This window comes from Brassica rapa, chromosome A06 (genome assembly GCF_000309985.2).
Source record: "Brassica rapa cultivar Chiifu-401-42 chromosome A06, CAAS_Brap_v3.01, whole genome shotgun sequence".
Taxonomy (NCBI): Eukaryota; Viridiplantae; Streptophyta; class Magnoliopsida; order Brassicales; family Brassicaceae; genus Brassica; species Brassica rapa.
Genome location: NC_024800.2, coordinates 27054146 through 27073328, shown reverse-complemented (window position 1 = coordinate 27073328; position 19183 = coordinate 27054146). Strand labels below are relative to the sequence as shown.

The following is a 19183-nucleotide window of genomic DNA, read 5'->3' as shown; positions in this document are numbered from 1 at the left end:
CAACTTCATCTAAATACAAAAATGTTACAAAAAAAAAATCAAGAATCTTCAAAATATCTGATCTCTTACATGTTATTTGACATCTGTCCTCGTCAGCTTCTTAAAAAAAGCCTATGTGCTTCATGAGTAGAGTTTAAATCTTCAAATCTAGAATAAGGATTTCCTGTTGCAGTAGTATCACTTGTGCTAGCGCATGAGGAGGAGGAGCGAATCTGATGAATGGCTTCCCATTGACCATCTCTGGAAAGCTCTCTGTGGCGAGGACAAGGCAAGGTCTTGTTCAAGATGAACAGCTCTCACAGAATAAGACCAAAAAGTGCACACATTCTTTACAATTTAAGAAGGTCAAAGCAGAATTTGGGCCTTTTAAAAAAGCCCAATATATGATTGCACGGCCTTACGAAAGCGGTCAGGTCCATACATTAATATATCCAAAAAAGGAAAACTGAAACTGAGAAGATCAAAAAGCCTCCTTGCTCGCTTCTCACTAGTAGAGACCAAAAAGAGAGAGAGAGAGAGAGAGAGAGCTACCGGAATCGGGAATCTAGCTCGTAAAATAGAAGCGAATATTTCGCAGGAGCTACTTTCCATCGGCGAAATCTAAATCCAAAATTATTATAGCAAAAGAAAGAAAATAATGTGAAAACAAAAAAAAAAGCTTGACGGTTCCGTACGTGAGAAAGAGAGATTGAAAATTGAAGAAAGAAAAAAAAAATGTGAAAAAAAGGAAAAGGTCATTCATTTTAGAATGAGAAAAGTCAAATCCTCAACAAAGAGCCTTCTTCCTCAACCCCTCTTGACGCGGTATTGATCATAAGTCTCCTCCGGCTAATCCCCAAAAAAAACACATCTCTTTCTCTCTATCTCTAATGCCCTTTACGATCCTTATCTGATTTTTATTTGTGTGATCCGTTCTTCGTCAATGGCGGGCCCTCTCTCGTAAAGACCATCCCTTTCCCAACTCTCTGCTCCATTATTCATTACCCTTTTGTTTTCTTTTCTTTCTCCTTCTTTGAGACATGAAGCTCCAGGTCCGAGTCATCGAAGCGAGGAACCTTCCCGCCATGGATCTCAACGGCTTCAGCGATCCTTACGTCAGGCTTCAGCTCGGCAAACACAGGTCCCGGACCAAAGTAGTTAAGAAGAACTTGAACCCCAAATGGGGCGACGATTTCACCTTCCGCGTCGACGATTTGAAAGACGAGCTCGTCGTCTCTGTTCTCGACGAGGATAAGTACTTCAACGACGACTTCGTTGGCCAGGTCCGTGTTCCCGTTTCTCAGGTCTTCGATGCCGAGAATCAGTCTCTTGGTAGTGTTTGGTATCCTCTTTTGCCTAAGAAGAAAGGCTCCAAGAAAGATTGTGGTAACGCACGCCTCTTTATTTATCTCTTTTGTCTGTGCTTTAAAGTTGGAGACTTTGACTTTCGTTATGATGTGTGTAGGTGATATACTTCTAGGGATTTGGTTTAGTCAGAAGAACTCTGTTGTTGATTTGAACTCTATTGCGGATCAGAGGACTTCTGACGTGGGGATGGAGACTTCTGCTGATCCTTCCACTTGTGCCTCTCCTTGTAGATCTGAAGATGCTGCTTCATCTTCCAAGGACTCGCAGAAGTCATTAGCTGGAAGGATCGCTCAGATTTTTCAGAAGAATGGTTCTGATGCGGCTTCTGCAGCGCCTACACCGTCGATTAGTAGGAGCATTGACGCTTCTGAGCCATCGTCTGAGATGTCTAGATCAATCTTTTCCCTTGAGTTATCTGAAGATGAGTCGTCTCCCGCTTCATTTGAGGAAGTTATGAAGGCTATGGAGTCGAGAGACCAGGAAGTTGAATCTCCTAGTAATCTACCGGGTGGGATCCTTGTTGATCAGTTGTTTATGATCACACCATCAGATCTTAACACTGTACTCTTTGCACCGGATTCGAGCTTCTATGCGTCGTTGACTGAGTTGCAAGGGACTACGGAGGTTCAGATTACACCGTGGAAGCTTGAAAACGAAGGTGAGAGTGCTAAGCGGGTTGTGAGTTACCTCAAGGCTGCGACTAAACTTATTAAAGCTGTCAAAGGCACAGAGGAGCAGGCCTATCACAAAGCGGATGGAGAGGTTTACTCTGTTTTAGCTATTGTGTCCACTCCTGATGTCCCGTTCGGAAGTACCTTTAAGGTTGAAGTGCTTTACTGCATCTCTCCTGGTCCCGAGCTGCCTTCTGGGGAGCAGTGTTCCCGTTTGGTGATCTCATGGAGGTTGAATTTTCTTCAGAGCACGATGATGAAAGGTATGATAGAGAATGGAGCCAGGCAAGGGCTAAAAGACAGCTTCGAACAGTATGCAACCTTGTTGGCTCAAAATGTAAAGCCTGTGGATTCAAAGGACATTGGAGTGAACAAGGAGCAAGCTCTGTCTTCCTTGCACGCTGAACCCCAATCAGATTGGAAATTGGCAGTACAGTATTTCGCCAACTTCACTGTGTTTTCCACTTTCTTGATCGGTGTGTATGTATTTGTACATATTATGTTGTCCTTACCTAGTGCAATCCAAGGGCTAGAGTTTAGTGGCCTTGATTTGCCGGATTCAATTGGAGAGTTTGTTGTCAGTGGGGTTCTCGTTCTTCAGTGCGAAAGAGTATTGCAGTTGATTTCACGTTTCATGCAGGCAAGAAAACAGAAAGGTAAATATACAAGAAGAAGTAGCTCTCTCGTTGTAACTTCTGTGTGTATCTGACTGATCATTAACTTTTTTCTTATAAAAAAAAATTGTAGGCAGTGATCATGGCGTCAAAGCTCATGGAGATGGTTGGTTGCTAACTGTTGCTCTAATAGAGGGGGTCGATCTAGCAGCTGTAGATCCAAGCGGGCATTGTGATCCGTACATTGTATTTACTTCCAATGGGAAGACGCGAACCAGCTCCATCAAGTTCCAGAAATCTCATCCTCTATGGAATGGTAAATGGTTGCACTATGGTTTACTTATGTCTAATTATTCTTGAATGATTATGATCTTTGATTTGTCATCTTCTTGTTTTGTGCAGAAATATTTGAGTTTGATGCGATGGCTGATCCTCCTTCTGTACTGAATATTGAAGTTTACGATTTCGACGGACCTTTCGACGAGGCTGTTTCATTGGGACATGCTGAGATAAACTTTGTGAGGTCAAATATATCTGATCTAGCTGATGTGTGGATTCCACTTCAAGGGAAACTGGCTCAGGCTTGTCAATCTAAATTGCACTTGAGGATTTTCTTGGATCATACAGGAGGTGGAGATGTTGTTAGAGACTATTTAACTAAGATGGAGAAAGAGGTGGGCAAGAAGGTATGTGTGGCTACTACTTTATTCTCTCAGTCAAACATTTAATATGCTATTGTTAGCGTGCGTTCTTATCTGCTAAAATTGAAAATTTCAGATTAATGTGCGGTCTCCTCAAACAAACTCAGCCTTTCAGAAGCTGTTTAGTCTCCCACAAGAAGAATTTTTGATTAATGACTTTACATGTCACTTAAAGAGGAAAATGCCTTTGCAGGTGACGAGATCTTGATGCGTTCATCACTTTGCTTTAGTATTCAAACTGCATCCTCTTTTCAATTAATTAAGTGTTGTTTTCTGCAGGGTCGTCTTTTCCTGTCTGCAAGAATAGTTGGATTTTACGCAAGCCTGTTTGGTAACAAAACGAAGTTCTTTTTCCTGTGGGAAGATATAGAGGATATTCAAGTGCTTCCTCCCACTCTTGCTTCGATGGGGAGTCCCACTGTCGTCATGACTCTCAGACCAAATAGAGGAACGGACGCGCGGATAGGCGCAAAAACACATGATGAGGAAGGCAGGCTTAAGTTCCATTTCCATTCATTTGTGTCTTTCAATGTGGCACAAAAGTAAGTGACGAGTCCTTCTCTTTTCCCTAATGGTTTATTTGTTAGTATTAACTTTTCTCATTCATATCAATGTTTATAGGACAATAATGGCTCTGTGGAAAGCAAAATCCTTGACGCCAGAACAGAAAGTGCAAGCTGTTGAAGAGGAATCAGAACAGAAACTTCAAAGTGAAGAGAGTGGTTCGTTCTTGGGTATTGATGACGTCAGATTCTCTGAGGTCTACTCTTTGACTCTCTCTGTTCCGGTGAGTTATTCCCTTCCACTGCAATGTGCTACATGGGGTCTTTTGGCAAGAATGTATACTGAGTTTTGAATGTCTTCTCATGCATTGACTCTCTAACTAACTCTGTAGGTAAGTTTCTTTATGGAATTGTTTGGTGGGGGTGAAGTAGATCGAAAGGCTATGGAGAGAGCGTGTTGTCAGAGCTATTCATGCAGCCCATGGGAGTCAGAGAAGGCTGATGTGTATGAGAGGCAGACATACTACAGAGATAAGCGGATATCACGTTATAGAGGAGAAGTAACAAGCACACAGCAAAAGACCCTTGTGCCAGATAAGAATGGGTGGCTTGTGGAAGAGGTCATGACTCTCCATGGAGTTCCGTTGGGAGACTATTTCAATCTCCATCTTAGATACCAGATGGAAGAAGTGGCCTCGAAGCCAAATACAACATATGTGCGAGTATACTTTGGGATTGAATGGCTAAAGAGCAGTAGACATCAGAAAAGGGTGACAAAGAACATCCTGGTAAACCTGCAGGATCGCCTCAAGATGGTATTTGGATTCTTGGAGAAGGAATATAGCAACAGACAACAGCAGCAAGTAGCATGATATATATTTATATATATAGACTTTGGTCTGAGAATGGAGGGCCATTGTAGCTCTCAAGCTCAAAGCATTCCTTATTCTTCTTACGTCATATAATTAGATGACTTGTTGTCTGTAGTGAAAACAGAGTTTTGTGATTATTGTTGGTGATGCTCTGCCTAAACCTCTTCGAAAGTGATCAAATTGTAGTCACTTCGTGTGTTGTTGTTCAATGCATTTTTTCTCTTCTCTAGTTGCTATGTTTTTTTAATAATAAGCTCTAGCTCGCACCTTCTAATATTTGCGTCTCTGAATGCGAGGTAGTATTCTCTACTAAAGAGCTTCAGTTCAGACAACAAACCCTAAGCACCTTCTAATATTTGTGTTGTTATGTGCAGATTGATGAAGTTTTGGCATTTGTTCCATTGATTAAGGTATGCATTAGTGTCATCAGGATCTAAGGCTTGTTTCTTATACTTTTATGTTTATATTTTTCCAGTTTTCATCCTGAATTTGTATCAAAACCGAATCTGAGTTTGTTTGTGGTTTCTTGCTTTGTGGATTTATCCAGGGGAGAAAAGACAAGATCAGTGAGCCCTTAGAAGAGGCATTGACAAAGTTATCCAAGCTTAAAAGATCTGCACTGCTTTTCATCCTGAATTTGTATCAAAACCGAATCTGAGTTTGTTTGTGGTTTCTTGCTTTGTGGATTTATCCAGGGGAGAAAAGACAAGATCAGTGAGCCCTTAGAAGAGGCATTGACAAAGTTATCCAAGCTTAAAAGATCTGCTTAAGGGTGTTAACTGCTAGATAATGAATAAAGTGCATTGATGAATCTAGGATCTAAGCTGGCTAACCGTAGTAGGAAAGATCAGTTTAGTTGGGTTAGGGGGTTTTAGGCATGGTAATGTATCTAAGTAAGGTTGGTTTTGTATATGATCTAATTCTGTTACAACAACATTTTATGTAAGGTTTAACCATTGCTTGAATATTCATAAATCTGTAACTCCTGCTACTTTTCATCATGCAACAGAGCTCATCCAACAACAGATATCAAACTGAAATCTAGTGATTTCCAAACAAGTGAAATATCCATAAACTAGAAACTGGATGTTAAATGTTTCTCAACAAACACATCATTATGAAACCAGAAAAAGCACACATAAAATTAGATAAGAGTAGTGGTGTGTATAATAAAGGGCTTAGTACTCAGAAACATGGACGATCTCAGTGCGACCTACTTTCTTCGTCAGAGTTTGGGCAAGCACAGCTATCTCCACTTGCTCTCCTTCCACCACAAGCTTCCCTTGTTCTCTCTCCAACCGCACCGACATAACTCCTGAAAACGTATGTTGCTTTTTCATTAGACATGTGTTTTTGTGATTTTTGTGTGTGTGTGTGTGTGTGTGTGTGTGTTGTTTGGTTTTTTAAAATTTACCAAATGTTCCTGCTATGATCTTGAATGCTTTGGTCCTGCATTTATCACACCTCATACGAATTTTCAGCACTATGGTTTGCTGATGATCACATGGACAAACTCATCTTAAAAATCAAGTGATGCATATATAATATGATTGGATCAAATGGAGAGAAGAAGAAAGAGAATTGATCTTGTTTTACCTTTGCCATATCTTGTAGCTGTGGAGAAAAACTTAAATGGTGATTGATTTCTGAGAAAAGAAGGGCTCTTGAGACAAGCAGAGGGTTGTTTAGCTTATAAAGACGATGAAACCAACGGACATTAATGCCCATACATAAAAGAGAGATACAAAGTTTTCATGTGCTAATTGACTATATGGCAAATATCTCTCTCCTTAAGTTTCCACTTATAGCAAACCATCACTATCTTACTTCTATTTTCACATCTCATGAAAGCAATGACTTGACGTCCACAGTTTCATCTTTACGTCTTGTGGTCTCATTGGCCATTTTTATTGTTTCTTAACCTGAATTGGTTATTTGATGAAAGCAAAAGTTTAACTAACACAAAACAAAAATGTAGAAAAAGCTGTATCCTGATATATGCGTTCAGACTTGATGATCTGATAATTAAAATCTGTGGGAAAGCTTTTGTTTACTATCGTTATAAGTTCTTGTCACGTATGTGAGCTTATATAAAACAGGACTGCATCCTGTTTTGGTTGGCTACTTAAGAAAGTCTTACATCGTTTATTTGGGATCTCACATGCATGGCCTTAAAATCTCTCCCTTAGCCGTTAGACAAGTAGCTGAATCTCATAATGACTTTCTTGGATCCTTTTTAGGAAGATATTCATATCACAAATCCTAAGTCTTTGTGATTTTATTTGTGCCTCTTGCCTATATTCTTCTTAGTGATTGATTTGATCCTCATGTATAGCAGTCATGAGAAGGCTAGAAACGCAATCTTATTACTCCTACAACAGACATATCAACGGCTTTGCAGCAATTCTTGAAGAAGGAGAAGTTGTAGCGATTTCAAGTAAATAAAGAAAAAGATTAAAAAAAAAACTCTCTTCCCCTTATAAGTAAAAATAAGAGAGTGTGATGACCCTCAAGTTCCTTGTGGTCAAAAGCAAGATTTGGTGAAGACACAATCATCTCGGAAACCTTGACACTGGTTTGCAATCTCACTTCCTCTACTCCCTCTTACATTATATTCTAACTAACAACACTAATGCCACCGTCTTGTGCATCATCAGGCGTTTGGTCTGAATCCTGAAGCTTTAGCTCAGATAGCTTGGGCATGTTCCTTCTGGATGGAAAGGAAGTTGAGCCAAATGTGTTGGAGTTTGATAGAGTTGGTCTAGTTAAAAGTTTTAAGATGACATTAGAGCATGATTATTTGGAGTTCTTAAGGTGGAGTTTTTAATAGAATATAAGAACCTGTCTCTTAGCTTTTAACTAAAAAAACTAAAAACTAATTTTTAAATATACTTCAGCCTAAGAACCCTCCCAATAATCATGCTCCTTTGGAGACTTCAAATGGAATGATGACAAAACTATTGTTGTCTCTACCGTCTAGTTGATAGAGAGATAGATCCACTAGATCTTCTCAAGTCCTAATGTATTTCTTGAATTTTTGAGACTTTGAATTCAAGAAAGTGTATAGTGTATATGTGCCAACTAAGATTGTGTCGGTTTAGTTAATTAAGTGAGCTGTATGTTTACTGAATCTGAACCACACAATTCTCCTTCCTTAAAAACATCATTATCATTCAAATTACTAATTAAACATCATATAGTTATTAGGCCTACTTGATTTGAAAGAGACGAAAACAATTGATGAATATTAACTCTAAACCGAGTTAAAAAGGGTAAAACCGTCTTTAAAAGAACAGCTAGTTTTCACCTGGTTCTCTCTAAAAACAAACAATCAATCATTCACAGTCCGCACATTGATCATTGCTCTTCTAATCTCTCTTGATCTTGATGCGACCGCGAAGACGACGACAATGGTGACGTTCCGAAACCTCGTTCTCTTCTTATTGCTCCTCACCGTCGCTGCTCCTATCCTTCTCTACACCGATCCCTCCGCCTCCTTCACGACCACCCCATCTTGTCAGTTTCCCCTCTCTTTCTCATCTCCGATTTTGAATCGATTTGGTCGCATTCTAACTTCTCTGTGTTTGATTCTGTAGCTAAACGCGATTTTCTCGATGAAGTAACTGCTTTGGTTAGTATCATTCTCTTCCCCTCCATTGATGTCTTCTTCAAAGTTTACTCCTTTTTAACGCTTTTCTTGATTCAGAGTTTCAATTCCGATGGAAACCATTTGAATCTGCTTCCAAGGGTGAAAAAGCTTTCTCTCGTATCATCGCCTCAGATCTTTCCTCGGCTTCTTATTAATCTCTTTGTTTCAATTGCGTTATAGGAATCTCCGGCGGTGGTGAGAAGAGACGTCGTGGGTGTAGTCTATTCCACGCAAGACTCTGATTCTTCGCGGAGGCAAGGTATCATTATCCTAAAGTTTTAAACTTTTCACGAGTTTAGTTTTCTCACAAAGCTTTTTCAGAAACGAGGGGGGACCAGTTCTCTGCTCGTGTTCTTTCGGCCACCGACGATGAAACTCAGTCTCAGACTGTCAATCCCATCCAACAAGTCACTGATGCAGCTTCAAAGGTGGTGGATAAGCCAAGTGATATGCACGTTTCTGCTGACACCTCCCAGGCTAGGGTAAGTTTTTTTATATGAGTGCTACGCTAGTTCGATTAGAACTCCTCCAGGGGAAGAGTATGCAATAACTGACATTGAATTTCATTGGAGCTTCCTCATTGTTAGGCTCCAGGACTTGACTGTATGCTTGATAGTGTAAATTAGGAGAGGCAGAACTTGTTCTTGTGGTGGCTGCCAATCTCTAACTATTAATTGCCTTCTATGCGCATTGGTGTTGTTGTGCCAATCTTGACCACCATCTGTACCGATCTTATCATCGTGTAGGAAAAAATGAAAGTTCAGTTGACCGAGAAGGCCACTGAAAAGGTTGATGAGCAAGAGCCTAAAGATTCTGGAGCTGAGAAAGAGAGAGGAAACGTGGTGATGCCTGATGCTCAGGTGAGGCATCTTAAAGATCAGCTGATTAGGGCAAAGGTTTATCTTTCACTTCCAGCTGCCAAGGCTAATCCCCATTTTGTGAGAGAGCTTCGGCTCCGTGTTAAAGAAGTTCAACGGGTTGTCTTAGATGCCTCCAAGGATTCCGATCTCCCAAAGAAGTAAGTGTCCTTCCTTGGAAATGTGGTTAATGACCAGTTAAAAAGAAAATAAAATTTCTTCCTGTGACTAATGTCTTCTGGCATTTTTTAAAACTCAGTGCTGTAGAAAAGTTGAAAGCGATGGAGCAAACATTGGCCAAAGGCAAGCAGATCCAAGATGACTGTTCCACGGTAGTGAAGAAGCTACGTGCAATGCTCCACTCGGCAGAGGAGCAACTACGAGTCCATAAGAAGCAAACCATGTTCTTGACGCAATTGACTGCCAAGACGATTCCAAAGGGCCTTCACTGCCTCCCTCTACGCCTCACTACCGATTACTATGCTTTGAATTCGTCTGAACAACAATTCCCGAATCAGGAGAAGCTAGAAGATAATCAGCTTTATCACTATGCCCTCTTCTCTGATAACGTTTTGGCTGCATCAGTTGTTGTTAACTCTACCGTTACCAATGCCAAGGTAAGAATTGATTTTATCCATCTGATTGAACATTTAAATATGTTTCTTTCTGTATAACTTACTGTCTTAATGGTTTATTGGCAGCATCCCTCAAAGCATGTCTTCCACATCGTCACAGACAGACTCAACTATGCGGCAATGAGGATGTGGTTCCTAAGCAACCCACCAGGCAAAGCCACCATCCAGGTTCAGAACGTTGAAGAGTTTACATGGCTGAACTCAAGCTACAGTCCTGTTCTCAAACAGCTTAGTTCTCGATCGATGATAGACTACTACTTCAGGGCACACCATACAAATTCAGATGCCAACTTGAAGTTCCGGAATCCAAAATACTTGTCTATCCTTAATCATCTTCGCTTTTACTTGCCTGAGATCTTCCCAAAGCTCAGCAAGGTGCTCTTCTTGGATGATGATATAGTTGTGCAGAAGGACCTGTCTGGTCTTTGGTCAGTTGATCTGAAGGGTAATGTCAACGGTGCTGTTGAGACTTGTGGGGAAAGCTTCCATCGCTTTGACCGATACCTGAACTTCTCAAATCCACTCATCTCCAAGAATTTTGACCCTCGTGCTTGTGGATGGGCGTATGGTATGAATGTTTTTGACCTTGACGAATGGAAGAGGCAAAACATCACAGAGGTCTACCATCGATGGCAGAATCTGGTATGCATAACATATTTTCACTCACGGTTTGGTTGCATCTTTCTTTGACTTCAAGAATATTTGTTGATCTTTTATACATGAACTCTTTTGAACTTTGCAGAATCAAGACCGAGAATTATGGAAGCTAGGGACACTGCCGCCTGGTCTCATCACGTTTTGGAAACGAACATACCCGCTAGAACGGAGATGGCACGTGCTGGGACTTGGATACAACCCAAGTGTGAACCAGAGGGATATTGAGAGGGCAGCCGTCGTACATTATAACGGTAACCTCAAACCATGGCTAGAGATTGGGCTTCCAAAATATCGAGGCATCTGGTCAAAGCACGTCGACTATCAGCACGTTTATCTCAGAGAATGCAACATCAATCCTTAGAATTAGCGTCTCTATTGAAGAGTATTTGTAACATGCGTCAAAGTTTATTTCTTTTGTTTTTTTTTGATGAGGTCTTCATTACATGATAAACCAAATTGTAGATGATACGCAAACTACATTCGTTTGGATAGTCACGACCGATGTTATTAGTGAAAAATATACATGTTATTTTTGTTAAAAATGTCCTTGGAGAACACTTTTTTCTTCTAAATAGCTTCAGAAGAACTTTCACTGTGTTGTAAGAAAGTACTTACTGGTGTTTTTAACAAATTACAGCACAACACGACATATATTCATTGTTCATGCTAGTGGCAATGTCTATAACCGAGAGTTGTGATCACCTCACTAAAGAGGAAACTCCTAACTTTTGGGAATAAAGATAGACAACAAAACTACATGTAATACACTCAACTACAGATGCCACACAACTCATAGAACGTCTTCTGAAACCTTGTTCAATCCATCTTCATCCCCTAGCAGTGATGTAGATGGATGGTCAAAGGCGAGAGCATGGTCTGCCTGATGGTAAGAAGTGTTCATGCCTGATTCTAGTATTGGGTGCGCCACCACCATCTCAGATGTATAACCAGCTGCACCTCCTCTCATCAATCTAGGCTTCTTTGATGATCTCTCTTCTCCTGCGCTCTCGTCTTGAGACCCAATGTTACACCCAGAGTCTGGTGTCAATGCCTCCCGGTAAGATGAATGAGACTCTTCAACTGAAAGGCTCTTGTCTGGCTCACATTCTTTGCCAGATTTACCCTGTAGGGGAAACTCGGATGTTGGGGCAGGGGTTGCAGGATCTGATTCGCCTGTTACTGGCCCTGAGGATTCGCCAAGAGCTCCACTGAGTCGCTGTTGCTCTTCAATTATCTTCTTTAAGTACTTCCCTTGTGCTTCTATCCTGAGTTGCAGCTGCCTTTGCACCTGCAAAACAGAAAAGAATGTCATATTTCACGCAAAGTAACTGCTAATCCTAATTAATTATTTCTTAAAGTAGCACTGTGAAGGCATACTTCTAGTTGCTCGTGCAATCGTTTCTGAACTTCCATCTGCAACTTGAGGGCCTCAGTTATCTGCGTTCCCCTGTAATCAAAAAGTGTTAGCCTCTTTCTGATCACTTAATCTGAAACACCAGAGGGTAGAATCACAAATCAACTCCAGCAATTAAATTTCACTTACGGTGAACCGTCCAACCCAGAGAGCACATCTCCAGACTCTTTCTTATCGGTTTTCTTCCCTGTGAAAATAAATAAACCCCAGTTTTAGGCAAATAGGCGAGACAGGGAGCATGAGATAAAATAAAAGGAAATAAATGTCCACCTACCTTCAGACGACGAATCTGGCAGATACTTTGCAAGTCGATATTTCTGAGCCAAAACACATGTGCAAACATCAGCAAAAGAAACTAAGGGATGCATTCACAGTTCAGCCTTAAGAGAAAGAGAAAGAAGCAAGGCCTTTGGGTGACTGTTATCATTTCAATGTACCTGTAAGTGACTCTTGACATGATAAATTGTTAACCCTTGTACACCCATCACTCTAAGAACGCCCTTAGGTGTAGCTCCTTGGAACATTAAAAAAAAAAAGGAAACATTCAGTGATCCTAACCAAACAGATAAGCTTTTCCTCTCATGACTACAAAAAATGAGTTACTAAATATACCACCATAGAAGGGTTATTAAAATAAGAAACTCACTGTCAGGACCACCAAGTTGTGCCACGGCATCAACAAAGCGTTCATGAAGCTCATGCGTCCAACGCAAACGTTGTTTGGAAGCATGACTAGAATTGTTCCCACCGTCGTCTGCTTCCATCAGGCTAATGAGTTGTTGCTCGTCAGAAACATCAGGCAGTCAACTCTGCAGCAATGGAAATGATTAGAGGACCTCTCTAAAGCTCATAAATTTAGAAATAATACAAATTCAAATTATTAGTGAACTAAAGTTTAAGACTTTCTCTAAAGTTCTACCAGATCAGATGAACACTCCCAATCACATCAAATCGGAGGAATTTATCACCTAAAATAGAAAAAGAAACTGAAAAAAAAAGGAGAAACCTGTGGGTGGATCTATGCAAAGAAAACTCTTCTCCGGTCTCTCCGACACTCCAATCCAATCCAATCCGATACAGGTTTTGTCTGTATCTAATGATGTTGTTGATTTCACTCAATCAATCGTCTTAGTTTCCGGCTTTTCCTGAGAGGAGGGAGCGACGAAGCAGCAGAGTCCACCGGTTTTTCCTTCTTCGATAGATCGAATTCGCGTCTGTGGCATTGACTATTGTACATATCCCCACTGGGCCGGATCTAAGGCCCATTAAGGCCCACATATCATACAACAAGTGGTTAGATCAAAATGTTTGTGGGTCCAAGAACGCACAGCGACTCACCAGCTGCTTTCATAATAACTTCGCCGGAGAATCCTCCTCCTTCCCGATAACGGCGACTGACCATGGATTCGGAAAAGCTGCTCCACCTCTCTCTCTTCCTCCCACTTCTCCTCTCATTCCACTTCAAAATCTCCGAATCCTCCGCCCACATCTACCCTTCCCAGCCCTTCCACGATGTCGGCAACTCTCTCCTCCTCTACGGCGGCAGCGAAGGAATCTTCGCCTCCTCCCGTTCTTTCATCAGGTTCGAGAACATCACTCTCTGGAGAACAAACGACTTACAGCGAAAAGGACGTAACGGCCTAGTCCAAGCCGTGATCTTCGAGGCCTCGGATCGCAACAACATCGGCGGCTCAGCTTACGGCGGCCAGAGATCCATCTGCTGCACTCCAGATCTGGCCAAGCTCCAAGGCTGTAAGCAAGGCGAGATCATTAGGATCCCTTCCGCGCGCGATCCCAATTGGCCTATCCTCTTACGCGCCAGATTCAAAGGGAAAACCTTATCTGCTAAGATGGAAGACACTGAGATTCAAATCAAGAAGACTGGAATGTACAATCTCTTGTTTATATCGTGTGATTCGAAGCTCAAGGGGCTTAAGATGACTGGGAAGACTGTTTGGAAGAATCCTGAGGGTTACCTTCCCGGGAGAATGGCTCCGTTGATGAGGTTCTATGTGTACATGTCGTTTGCGTATTTGCTGCTCAGTGCCGTGTGGTTCTTCCAGTACTTGAGGTTTAGGAAAGATATACTGCAGCTTCAGCATTGTGTAACGGTTGTTATTGTGCTTGGTTTGCTTGAGATGGTGTTTTGGTATTTGGATTATGCGAATTTTAATAATACGGGGAAGAGGCCGTTGGCGCTTACTACTTGGGTTGTTACTATTGGTGCTTTTAGGAAGACTGTGTCTAGGATTCTGATTCTTTGTGTTTCGATGGGGTTTGGAGTTGTTAAGTCTACTCTTGGTGGTCTTACTTCTAAGGTTTTGCTTGTTGGAGCTACTTACTTTGTGGCTTCTGAGATGCTTGATATAGCTGAGAATGTTGGTATAATCGATGATGTGTCTGGAAGAGCCAAGCTTTTTCTTGTCTTGCCTGATGCCTTCCTGGATGCGTTTCTCATATTGTGGATCTTTACCTCTCTCTCGAGAACACTAGAACAGTTACAGGTATCTCTTTTCTTTAGCAACTGTTTGATTAGAATCCGTATGTTTTTCAGGCGAGGTACACTAGATTAGCTTATCAACTTCATTATGATCATTTCTTATGCAGATGAAGAGGACCTCGGTGAAGTTGGATATTTACCGGAAATTCTCAAATGCTCTAGCGGTTTTGGTTGTTGCATCTGTTGCTTGGATAGTGTATGAGGTATCAATCCTGTCAAAACCTGATTTGATACTGATGTAGTAGTAAAAATGTAAACTGTATCAACTCAAATCCTACGTGAGGAAATGGCTGGTGAAGGCGCTTTTGAACATATTATTTAGGATGACATGTGGAAATCAAGCTAGCTCCTTCTTTCTTATAATGCATCCAGCTTGCCTGATGATTTGTCCCCTGCAGGTGCACTTCAAAGCAACCGATCCGTTTAATGAACGATGGCAGACTGCTTGGACTATAACTGCCTTCTGGGATGTTATTGCATTTGTATTACTATGCATTATTTGCTATCTCTGGACCCCGTCTCAGAACTCTCAAAGGTATTGTTACACCAACTTACAGGTTTTGATACCTGTCTAGCATAGCATACCAACAAGAAGCTTGGTTTTGCGAGCTAAGAGTTACTGAAATGAAAACTGTTCCAGCTATAAGCATGTTGTGTTGGTCTTGTGGAAGTCTTAGCTAGATGCTAGTGGTCCAGTTTATTGTTCCCCTTGATGCTAACGTGAATCTAATGGCTTGGACAGATATGCGTATTCGGGAGAAGTAGATGAAGAAAACGAAGAAGTTCAGTCTCTGACAGGGGGAAAGCAAGATGGTGATATTAGCTTAGTCAAGCTAGAGAAGGATAGTGGCTCGGACACGGAAGAAGATATTGAGGAAGATAAGAGGGAATGAGCCAGAATCAGTAAAAGAAACAGGTTGGCATCTGTGCTTTTGATCACAAGTCCAGTGAAGTATAGTGTCTTTTCAGCATCAGGTCAACTTTAACACAAAGCAACCAAAACGTTTTCATACAAGAAATATCCTATCTGTAACAAAAGAAGAAGACTGCTTGTGTTTTACCATGTGTTTGTATTCGAGTTCTATCTATCCTCGTTTGTTTTCTAGTACATAAAATCATCTGTTTCTCACCACAAATATTCAGTTTTCTCAATCTAAGTGACGACTTTGGCTTATTTACTATGCAACAATCATTTTATCATTTGTGAAGAATCTATTTTGGTGAAGGTGTAATAAGATTAGGATAAGAGAGAGAGATTTGTTGCCTTACTTTATCTTATTTATTGCCTTATTGCGGTTAAAATCGTATATTGTATGTAAGACTATTAATTCGTCAATACTGTCCTCACGCCAAAGTCTCTCTCTTTCGCTCAACTTTTGTCTTTCACAGCACCGCCATTGAAGTGAGAGTAGGAAGGAAGGAGAGAGAGAGAGAGAGCTTCCTGCTTTTCACCTATTATGCCTCCACCCAGTCATCACGGACCTCCTCCGGTGAGGCATCAGCAACCTTATTACCGGAGCTACTCCTCCTCCTCATCAGCATCTCTCAAGGGATGCTGCTGCTGCCTCTTCCTCCTCCTCGCTTTCCTAGCGCTTGTGGTACTCGCGGTGGTGCTGATCGTGATACTAGCGGTGAAGCCGAAGAAACCACAGTTCGATCTGCAGCAAGTGGCAGTGATGAACATGGGAATCACATCCCCGGATAATCCCAACCCTAGCGTTATGGATCCAACCACCGCCTCCCTCTCCTTCACAATCCGCCTGCTCTTCACCGCCGGTAACCCGAACAAAGTTGGGATCAGGTACGGCGAGTCCAGCTTCACGGTGATGTACAAAGGCTTGCCACTGGGGAGAGCGACGGTGCCTGGATTCTACCAGGACGCGCATAGCACGAGGAACGTGGAGGCGACCATTGCTGTAGATAGAGTGAATCTTATGCAAGGCAACGCGGCCGATCTAGTCAAAGAGGCTTCGTTAAACGACCGAGTCGAGCTCACTGTTAAAGGAGACGTTAGTGCTAAGATCCGAGTCATGAACTTCGATTCCCCAGGCGTTCAGGTTCTTACATCTGTTGTCTCCTTTTTTTCAGTTCTGTCGGAAAAGGATTTAGCTTAAGCTCCATTGTGGATCTGGCCTAGTGTGAACAAAGTAAGAAGATACTTACCACAAACAGTTAAACAGTAAAAATAAAAAGAGGACAGGAAGGATTCGTTGTTAAGTTAATAGATTCTTTCTACGCCACCACCATCCACCACTAGTCCCACTCTGGTTTACTTTTGGCATTTGCTTCTCCTTCACTTTTGATTTATTTATTTCTAGGAACCACGTAGGCACTTTGCATTATCTTTAATCCATCAGCTAAAAAAAAGCTAATCCCACAACTCCTAATCTTGTGCTTATTAGGACTTAACACTTTATGTCTTTAATACTTTCCATTAATTATTATTATTATTGTATTGATGCAGGTATCAGTGAATTGCGGGATAGGCATTAGTCCGAGGAAGCAGGCTCTGATTTACAAGCAATGTGGCTTTGATGGCCTCACCGTTTAATTCCCTAATCATAACATGTTTTCTTTTAAAATTCTACTGACCACTCCCTAAAATGTTGTGGAGTTGCGAAAAAAGGTTAAACTAGTAAAGAAACGGAACAGGATCCATATCAGATTTTTTTTTTCTACAAGCAATATTTGAAGTAGCAACAATGTTTATTTACCAAAGTCACTAATCACTTTAGCAGTTTATAATTACTCCCGTTGTAATCCCTTCCTTGTGCCACCCTTCGTTTGCATTTGTTTATATGTCATATAGCCACCACGTACGCGCTCATCCGCATACTAAATGTCGGAAATGTTATATGCTTTATTTGAGAATTGAGACTAGAAGGATTTTGTATAAGCGATGTTGTATTTTGGATATTACTGGGCTTAATAAAATTGATCTGTTAAAAGCCCATATTTTAAATGTTGGATGTTTTTACCAAAAAAAAAATGTTGGATGTTGTAAATTTGTAATATATTTCAAACTAATTGGAGTTGACTTTTTAGATGTTTGATGTTGACATAGATAATGTTTTTGGTAGAGTTATTATGCAAAAGAGGCGGACATTAGGCCCATCCGAAATAACTTGTTAGGTTCCTCGGCCATTAATAAAACGGCACGATGTGTATAAGCTTTATACGCAAACGGCACGAAACACTCGTCAACAAAAAGTTGTATATATATTGGGAAAAAACAACAAGACGGGATAATAATTAATTGAAGACAGATCTGTAGAAAAAGACCATTCCGACAAGACTAAAAGCGAAGAAGCCCTAGGCGGTTGTCTCCTCCTCTCTGTTCCTTTCCTTTACGGTAAGATCCTACTCTCAGATTTCAGATCTTTAACAAGATATAAACCCTAAGCGAGCACCTATCTTGTAGATCTGCGATAGGTTGCGTCTTGTTCTCTTGGTCTAATCTTGTATCTCTTACTCGCATCAGGTAAGAAGTTTGGTTCATATCGCTTTACTTTCAAAACTCTATAGATTATCTTTTTTGTTTATTAAAGTTGATTGGTAACACCATAATAGCAACAACTGAAATTTTGCTGATACTGTTACTTTTTTTATACGTTCTGTATGAGTTGCTAAAATGTTTGACCTGTTTTATCAACTTCGTAGTTGTTCTCTGTGCTTTGATTTGATTCTGTTCCTTTTCAAGAACTCTTTATTTTTTTATGGATGGAAGAGCTAACATTGTTTCTTCTTCTTCTCTTTTGTGAGATGCACTTTTGGTTGTATTCATACCAAAATGCAGATTTTCAGCTGGTTTTTGAATCCAAATGGACTCCAAGAAGTTCATGCAGATGGTTGAGGAGAAGAAACGACAGATTCTTGAGAAGAAGGAAGCTCCTCTGAAATGGGAGCAGAAGCTGGAGGCGGCTGCCAAGGCTGCTGGAACCAAGGAGAAGAAGTCAAAGAAGCGAAGACATAGGGATGCCTCTGAATCGAGCTCAGAAAGTGATAGTAGCCCTGAGGTGAGAAGAAAGTCGAGAAGAGGCCACAGTAAGCACCGGAGGCATAAGAGAAGGTCCTCAAGTAGCAGTGATGAGTACGAAAGCGGGTCAGAGGACGAGCACAGGACGAAGATAAGGCACCACCGGAGGCACAAATCGCGTAGCTCTAGGCAGGCTTCTGATGATGACAACGCCGAAGATGCCAGAAGAAAGCATGCAAAGCGTCACAGGCATGGCGAGGTGGTTACTTCAAGCGATAGCGAGGAAGAGAAAGGAGGAAGGAGTCGAGGGAAATATCACAGGCACAACAGAGGTTCAGCCTCGTCCAGTGACTCTGAGGATGGTGGAAAGAGTAGAAAGAGAAGGCAACACAAAAGGCATCGATGGGCAGCACAGTCTTCAAGTGAGGATGATGGAGCAATGCGAAGGGGAAGGCATCATAAACATGACAGAGAGTCAGCATCCGAAACTGATGGAATGTTGTCAGATGAGAAGAGAGAGCACAACGCAAACAAGTGAGGATGGGGACGGGCACTGGAAAGTGCATTTGTTTCAATTTCACACAAATCATTTGAACTGCATGTTGTGCAAACCATTAGCACACTTAATGTTGTGAACTTTTGTGACCATGTACTTGTGGCACTTCTCTTCATTGTTTTATTTTCATTTAACAACGGTCAAAACTAAGAATCATTAAGGCCTGAGAACAATCCTAAATGGTTTTTTCATCAGTTCATGTTTCAGATATCTCCATGGCAATGGTTGGTT

The 19183-nt window shown here is 41.3% G+C and overlaps 7 protein-coding genes across 14 annotated transcripts; 5 read left to right on the top strand and 2 right to left on the bottom strand.

The window, feature by feature from the left end:
- The first annotated feature begins 523 nt into the window (after window positions 1–523).
- On the top strand, window positions 524–4937 carry LOC103827614 (C2 and GRAM domain-containing protein At1g03370). Its single transcript, XM_009103132.3, has 8 exons — window positions 524–1365; window positions 1445–2674; window positions 2766–2948; window positions 3035–3318; window positions 3410–3526; window positions 3613–3875; window positions 3955–4120; window positions 4229–4937. Exons 1-8 carry the CDS (start codon window positions 1020–1022, stop codon window positions 4706–4708), a joined length of 3069 nt encoding a protein of 1022 aa, XP_009101380.1. The 5' UTR covers window positions 524–1019; the 3' UTR covers window positions 4709–4937.
- A 744-nt stretch (window positions 4938–5681) lies between these two features.
- On the bottom strand, window positions 5682–6491 carry LOC103827613. The gene is made up of 3 exons (XM_009103131.3): window positions 6305–6491; window positions 6123–6201; window positions 5682–6023 (listed from the first exon to the last, which is right to left on the bottom strand). The coding sequence occupies exons 1-3, from the start codon at window positions 6434–6436 to the stop codon at window positions 5887–5889; spliced, it is 348 nt and encodes a 115-aa protein (XP_009101379.1). The 5' UTR covers window positions 6437–6491; the 3' UTR covers window positions 5682–5886.
- Window positions 6492–7980: 1489 nt separating this feature from the next.
- On the top strand, window positions 7981–11063 carry LOC103827612 (probable galacturonosyltransferase 4). 3 transcript variants are annotated; one of them, XM_009103130.3, is made up of 9 exons: window positions 7982–8224; window positions 8305–8339; window positions 8415–8456; window positions 8538–8616; window positions 8679–8839; window positions 9104–9375; window positions 9474–9831; window positions 9916–10491; window positions 10592–11063. In XM_009103130.3, exons 1-9 carry the CDS (start codon window positions 8119–8121, stop codon window positions 10865–10867), a joined length of 1905 nt encoding a protein of 634 aa, XP_009101378.2. In that variant the 5' UTR covers window positions 7982–8118; the 3' UTR covers window positions 10868–11063. The 3 variants fall into 3 exon arrangements, with proteins under 3 accessions (XP_033128859.1, XP_009101378.2, XP_033128860.1); XM_033272968.1 differs by having other exon boundaries at window positions 7981–8224; window positions 8305–8456; XM_033272969.1 differs by lacking the exon at window positions 8415–8456.
- A 36-nt stretch (window positions 11064–11099) lies between these two features.
- LOC103827611 (myb family transcription factor PHL7) lies at window positions 11100–13164 on the bottom strand. Its single transcript, XM_009103129.2, has 7 exons — window positions 12927–13164; window positions 12567–12729; window positions 12358–12434; window positions 12195–12237; window positions 12050–12107; window positions 11884–11953; window positions 11100–11794 (listed from the first exon to the last, which is right to left on the bottom strand). The coding sequence occupies exons 2-7, from the start codon at window positions 12682–12684 to the stop codon at window positions 11297–11299; spliced, it is 864 nt and encodes a 287-aa protein (XP_009101377.1). The 5' UTR covers window positions 12685–12729; window positions 12927–13164; the 3' UTR covers window positions 11100–11296.
- Window positions 13165–13259: 95 nt separating this feature from the next.
- Window positions 13260–15594, top strand: LOC103827609 (transmembrane protein 87A). The gene is made up of 4 exons (XM_009103126.3): window positions 13260–14424; window positions 14528–14623; window positions 14819–14955; window positions 15163–15594. Exons 1-4 carry the CDS (start codon window positions 13321–13323, stop codon window positions 15311–15313), a joined length of 1488 nt encoding a protein of 495 aa, XP_009101374.1. The 5' UTR covers window positions 13260–13320; the 3' UTR covers window positions 15314–15594.
- Window positions 15595–15812: 218 nt separating this feature from the next.
- Window positions 15813–17253, top strand: LOC103827610 (NDR1/HIN1-like protein 10). 3 transcript variants are annotated; one of them, XM_033272973.1, is made up of 2 exons: window positions 15813–16567; window positions 16885–17253. In XM_033272973.1, exon 1 carries the CDS (start codon window positions 15878–15880, stop codon window positions 16532–16534), a length of 657 nt encoding a protein of 218 aa, XP_033128864.1. In that variant the 5' UTR covers window positions 15813–15877; the 3' UTR covers window positions 16535–16567; window positions 16885–17253. The 3 variants fall into 3 exon arrangements, with proteins under 3 accessions (XP_033128864.1, XP_009101375.1, XP_009101376.1); XM_009103127.3 differs by having other exon boundaries at window positions 15813–16477; window positions 16885–17183; XM_009103128.3 differs by having other exon boundaries at window positions 15813–16477; window positions 16739–16978.
- A 356-nt stretch (window positions 17254–17609) lies between these two features.
- LOC103827607 (sarcoplasmic reticulum histidine-rich calcium-binding protein) lies at window positions 17610–19146 on the top strand. 4 transcript variants are annotated; one of them, XM_009103122.2, is made up of 3 exons: window positions 17610–17772; window positions 17842–17901; window positions 18183–19146. In XM_009103122.2, exon 3 carries the CDS (start codon window positions 18242–18244, stop codon window positions 18932–18934), a length of 693 nt encoding a protein of 230 aa, XP_009101370.1. In that variant the 5' UTR covers window positions 17610–17772; window positions 17842–17901; window positions 18183–18241; the 3' UTR covers window positions 18935–19146. The 4 variants fall into 4 exon arrangements, with proteins under 4 accessions (XP_009101370.1, XP_009101372.1, XP_009101373.1 ...); XM_009103124.2 differs by having other exon boundaries at window positions 17612–17772; window positions 18217–19146; XM_009103125.2 differs by lacking the exon at window positions 17842–17901 and having other exon boundaries at window positions 17646–17772; window positions 18217–19146.
- The last annotated feature ends 37 nt before the right edge of the window (window positions 19147–19183 follow it).

Excerpts from the sequence above, each read along its gene's own strand:
- LOC103827614 (XM_009103132.3), top strand. The coding sequence starts at position 1,020 with ATGAAGCTCCAGGTCCGAGTCATCGAAGCGAGGAACCTTCCCGCCATG. Across the intron at positions 1,366-1,444 it reads AGGCTCCAAGAAAGATTGTG|GTGATATACTTCTAGGGATT; the intron begins GTAACGCACGCC and ends TGATGTGTGTAG. Across the intron at positions 2,675-2,765 it reads GCAGGCAAGAAAACAGAAAG|GCAGTGATCATGGCGTCAAA; the intron begins GTAAATATACAA and ends AAAAAATTGTAG.
- LOC103827613 (XM_009103131.3), bottom strand. The coding sequence starts at position 6,436 with ATGGGCATTAATGTCCGTTGGTTTCATCGTCTTTATAAGCTAAACAAC. Across the intron at positions 6,202-6,304 it reads AGCTACAAGATATGGCAAAG|CAAACCATAGTGCTGAAAAT; the intron begins GTAAAACAAGAT and ends TGTGATCATCAG. Across the intron at positions 6,024-6,122 it reads GATCATAGCAGGAACATTTG|GAGTTATGTCGGTGCGGTTG; the intron begins GTAAATTTTAAA and ends ATACGTTTTCAG.
- LOC103827612 (XM_033272968.1), top strand. The coding sequence starts at position 8,119 with ATGGTGACGTTCCGAAACCTCGTTCTCTTCTTATTGCTCCTCACCGTC. Across the intron at positions 8,840-9,103 it reads CTGACACCTCCCAGGCTAGG|GAAAAAATGAAAGTTCAGTT; the intron begins GTAAGTTTTTTT and ends ATCATCGTGTAG. Across the intron at positions 9,832-9,915 it reads CTACCGTTACCAATGCCAAG|CATCCCTCAAAGCATGTCTT; the intron begins GTAAGAATTGAT and ends GTTTATTGGCAG.
- LOC103827611 (XM_009103129.2), bottom strand. The coding sequence starts at position 12,684 with ATGGAAGCAGACGACGGTGGGAACAATTCTAGTCATGCTTCCAAACAA. Across the intron at positions 12,435-12,566 it reads ACAACTTGGTGGTCCTGACA|GAGCTACACCTAAGGGCGTT; the intron begins GTGAGTTTCTTA and ends TAATGTTCCAAG. Across the intron at positions 12,108-12,194 it reads GCCAGATTCGTCGTCTGAAG|GGAAGAAAACCGATAAGAAA; the intron begins GTAGGTGGACAT and ends TTATTTTCACAG.
- LOC103827609 (XM_009103126.3), top strand. The coding sequence starts at position 13,321 with ATGGATTCGGAAAAGCTGCTCCACCTCTCTCTCTTCCTCCCACTTCTC. Across the intron at positions 14,624-14,818 it reads TTGCTTGGATAGTGTATGAG|GTGCACTTCAAAGCAACCGA; the intron begins GTATCAATCCTG and ends TGTCCCCTGCAG. Across the intron at positions 14,956-15,162 it reads CCGTCTCAGAACTCTCAAAG|ATATGCGTATTCGGGAGAAG; the intron begins GTATTGTTACAC and ends TGGCTTGGACAG.
- LOC103827610 (XM_009103127.3), top strand. The coding sequence starts at position 15,878 with ATGCCTCCACCCAGTCATCACGGACCTCCTCCGGTGAGGCATCAGCAA. Across the intron at positions 16,478-16,884 it reads TCGATTCCCCAGGCGTTCAG|GTATCAGTGAATTGCGGGAT; the intron begins GTTCTTACATCT and ends GTATTGATGCAG.
- LOC103827607 (XM_009103122.2), top strand. The coding sequence starts at position 18,242 with ATGGACTCCAAGAAGTTCATGCAGATGGTTGAGGAGAAGAAACGACAG.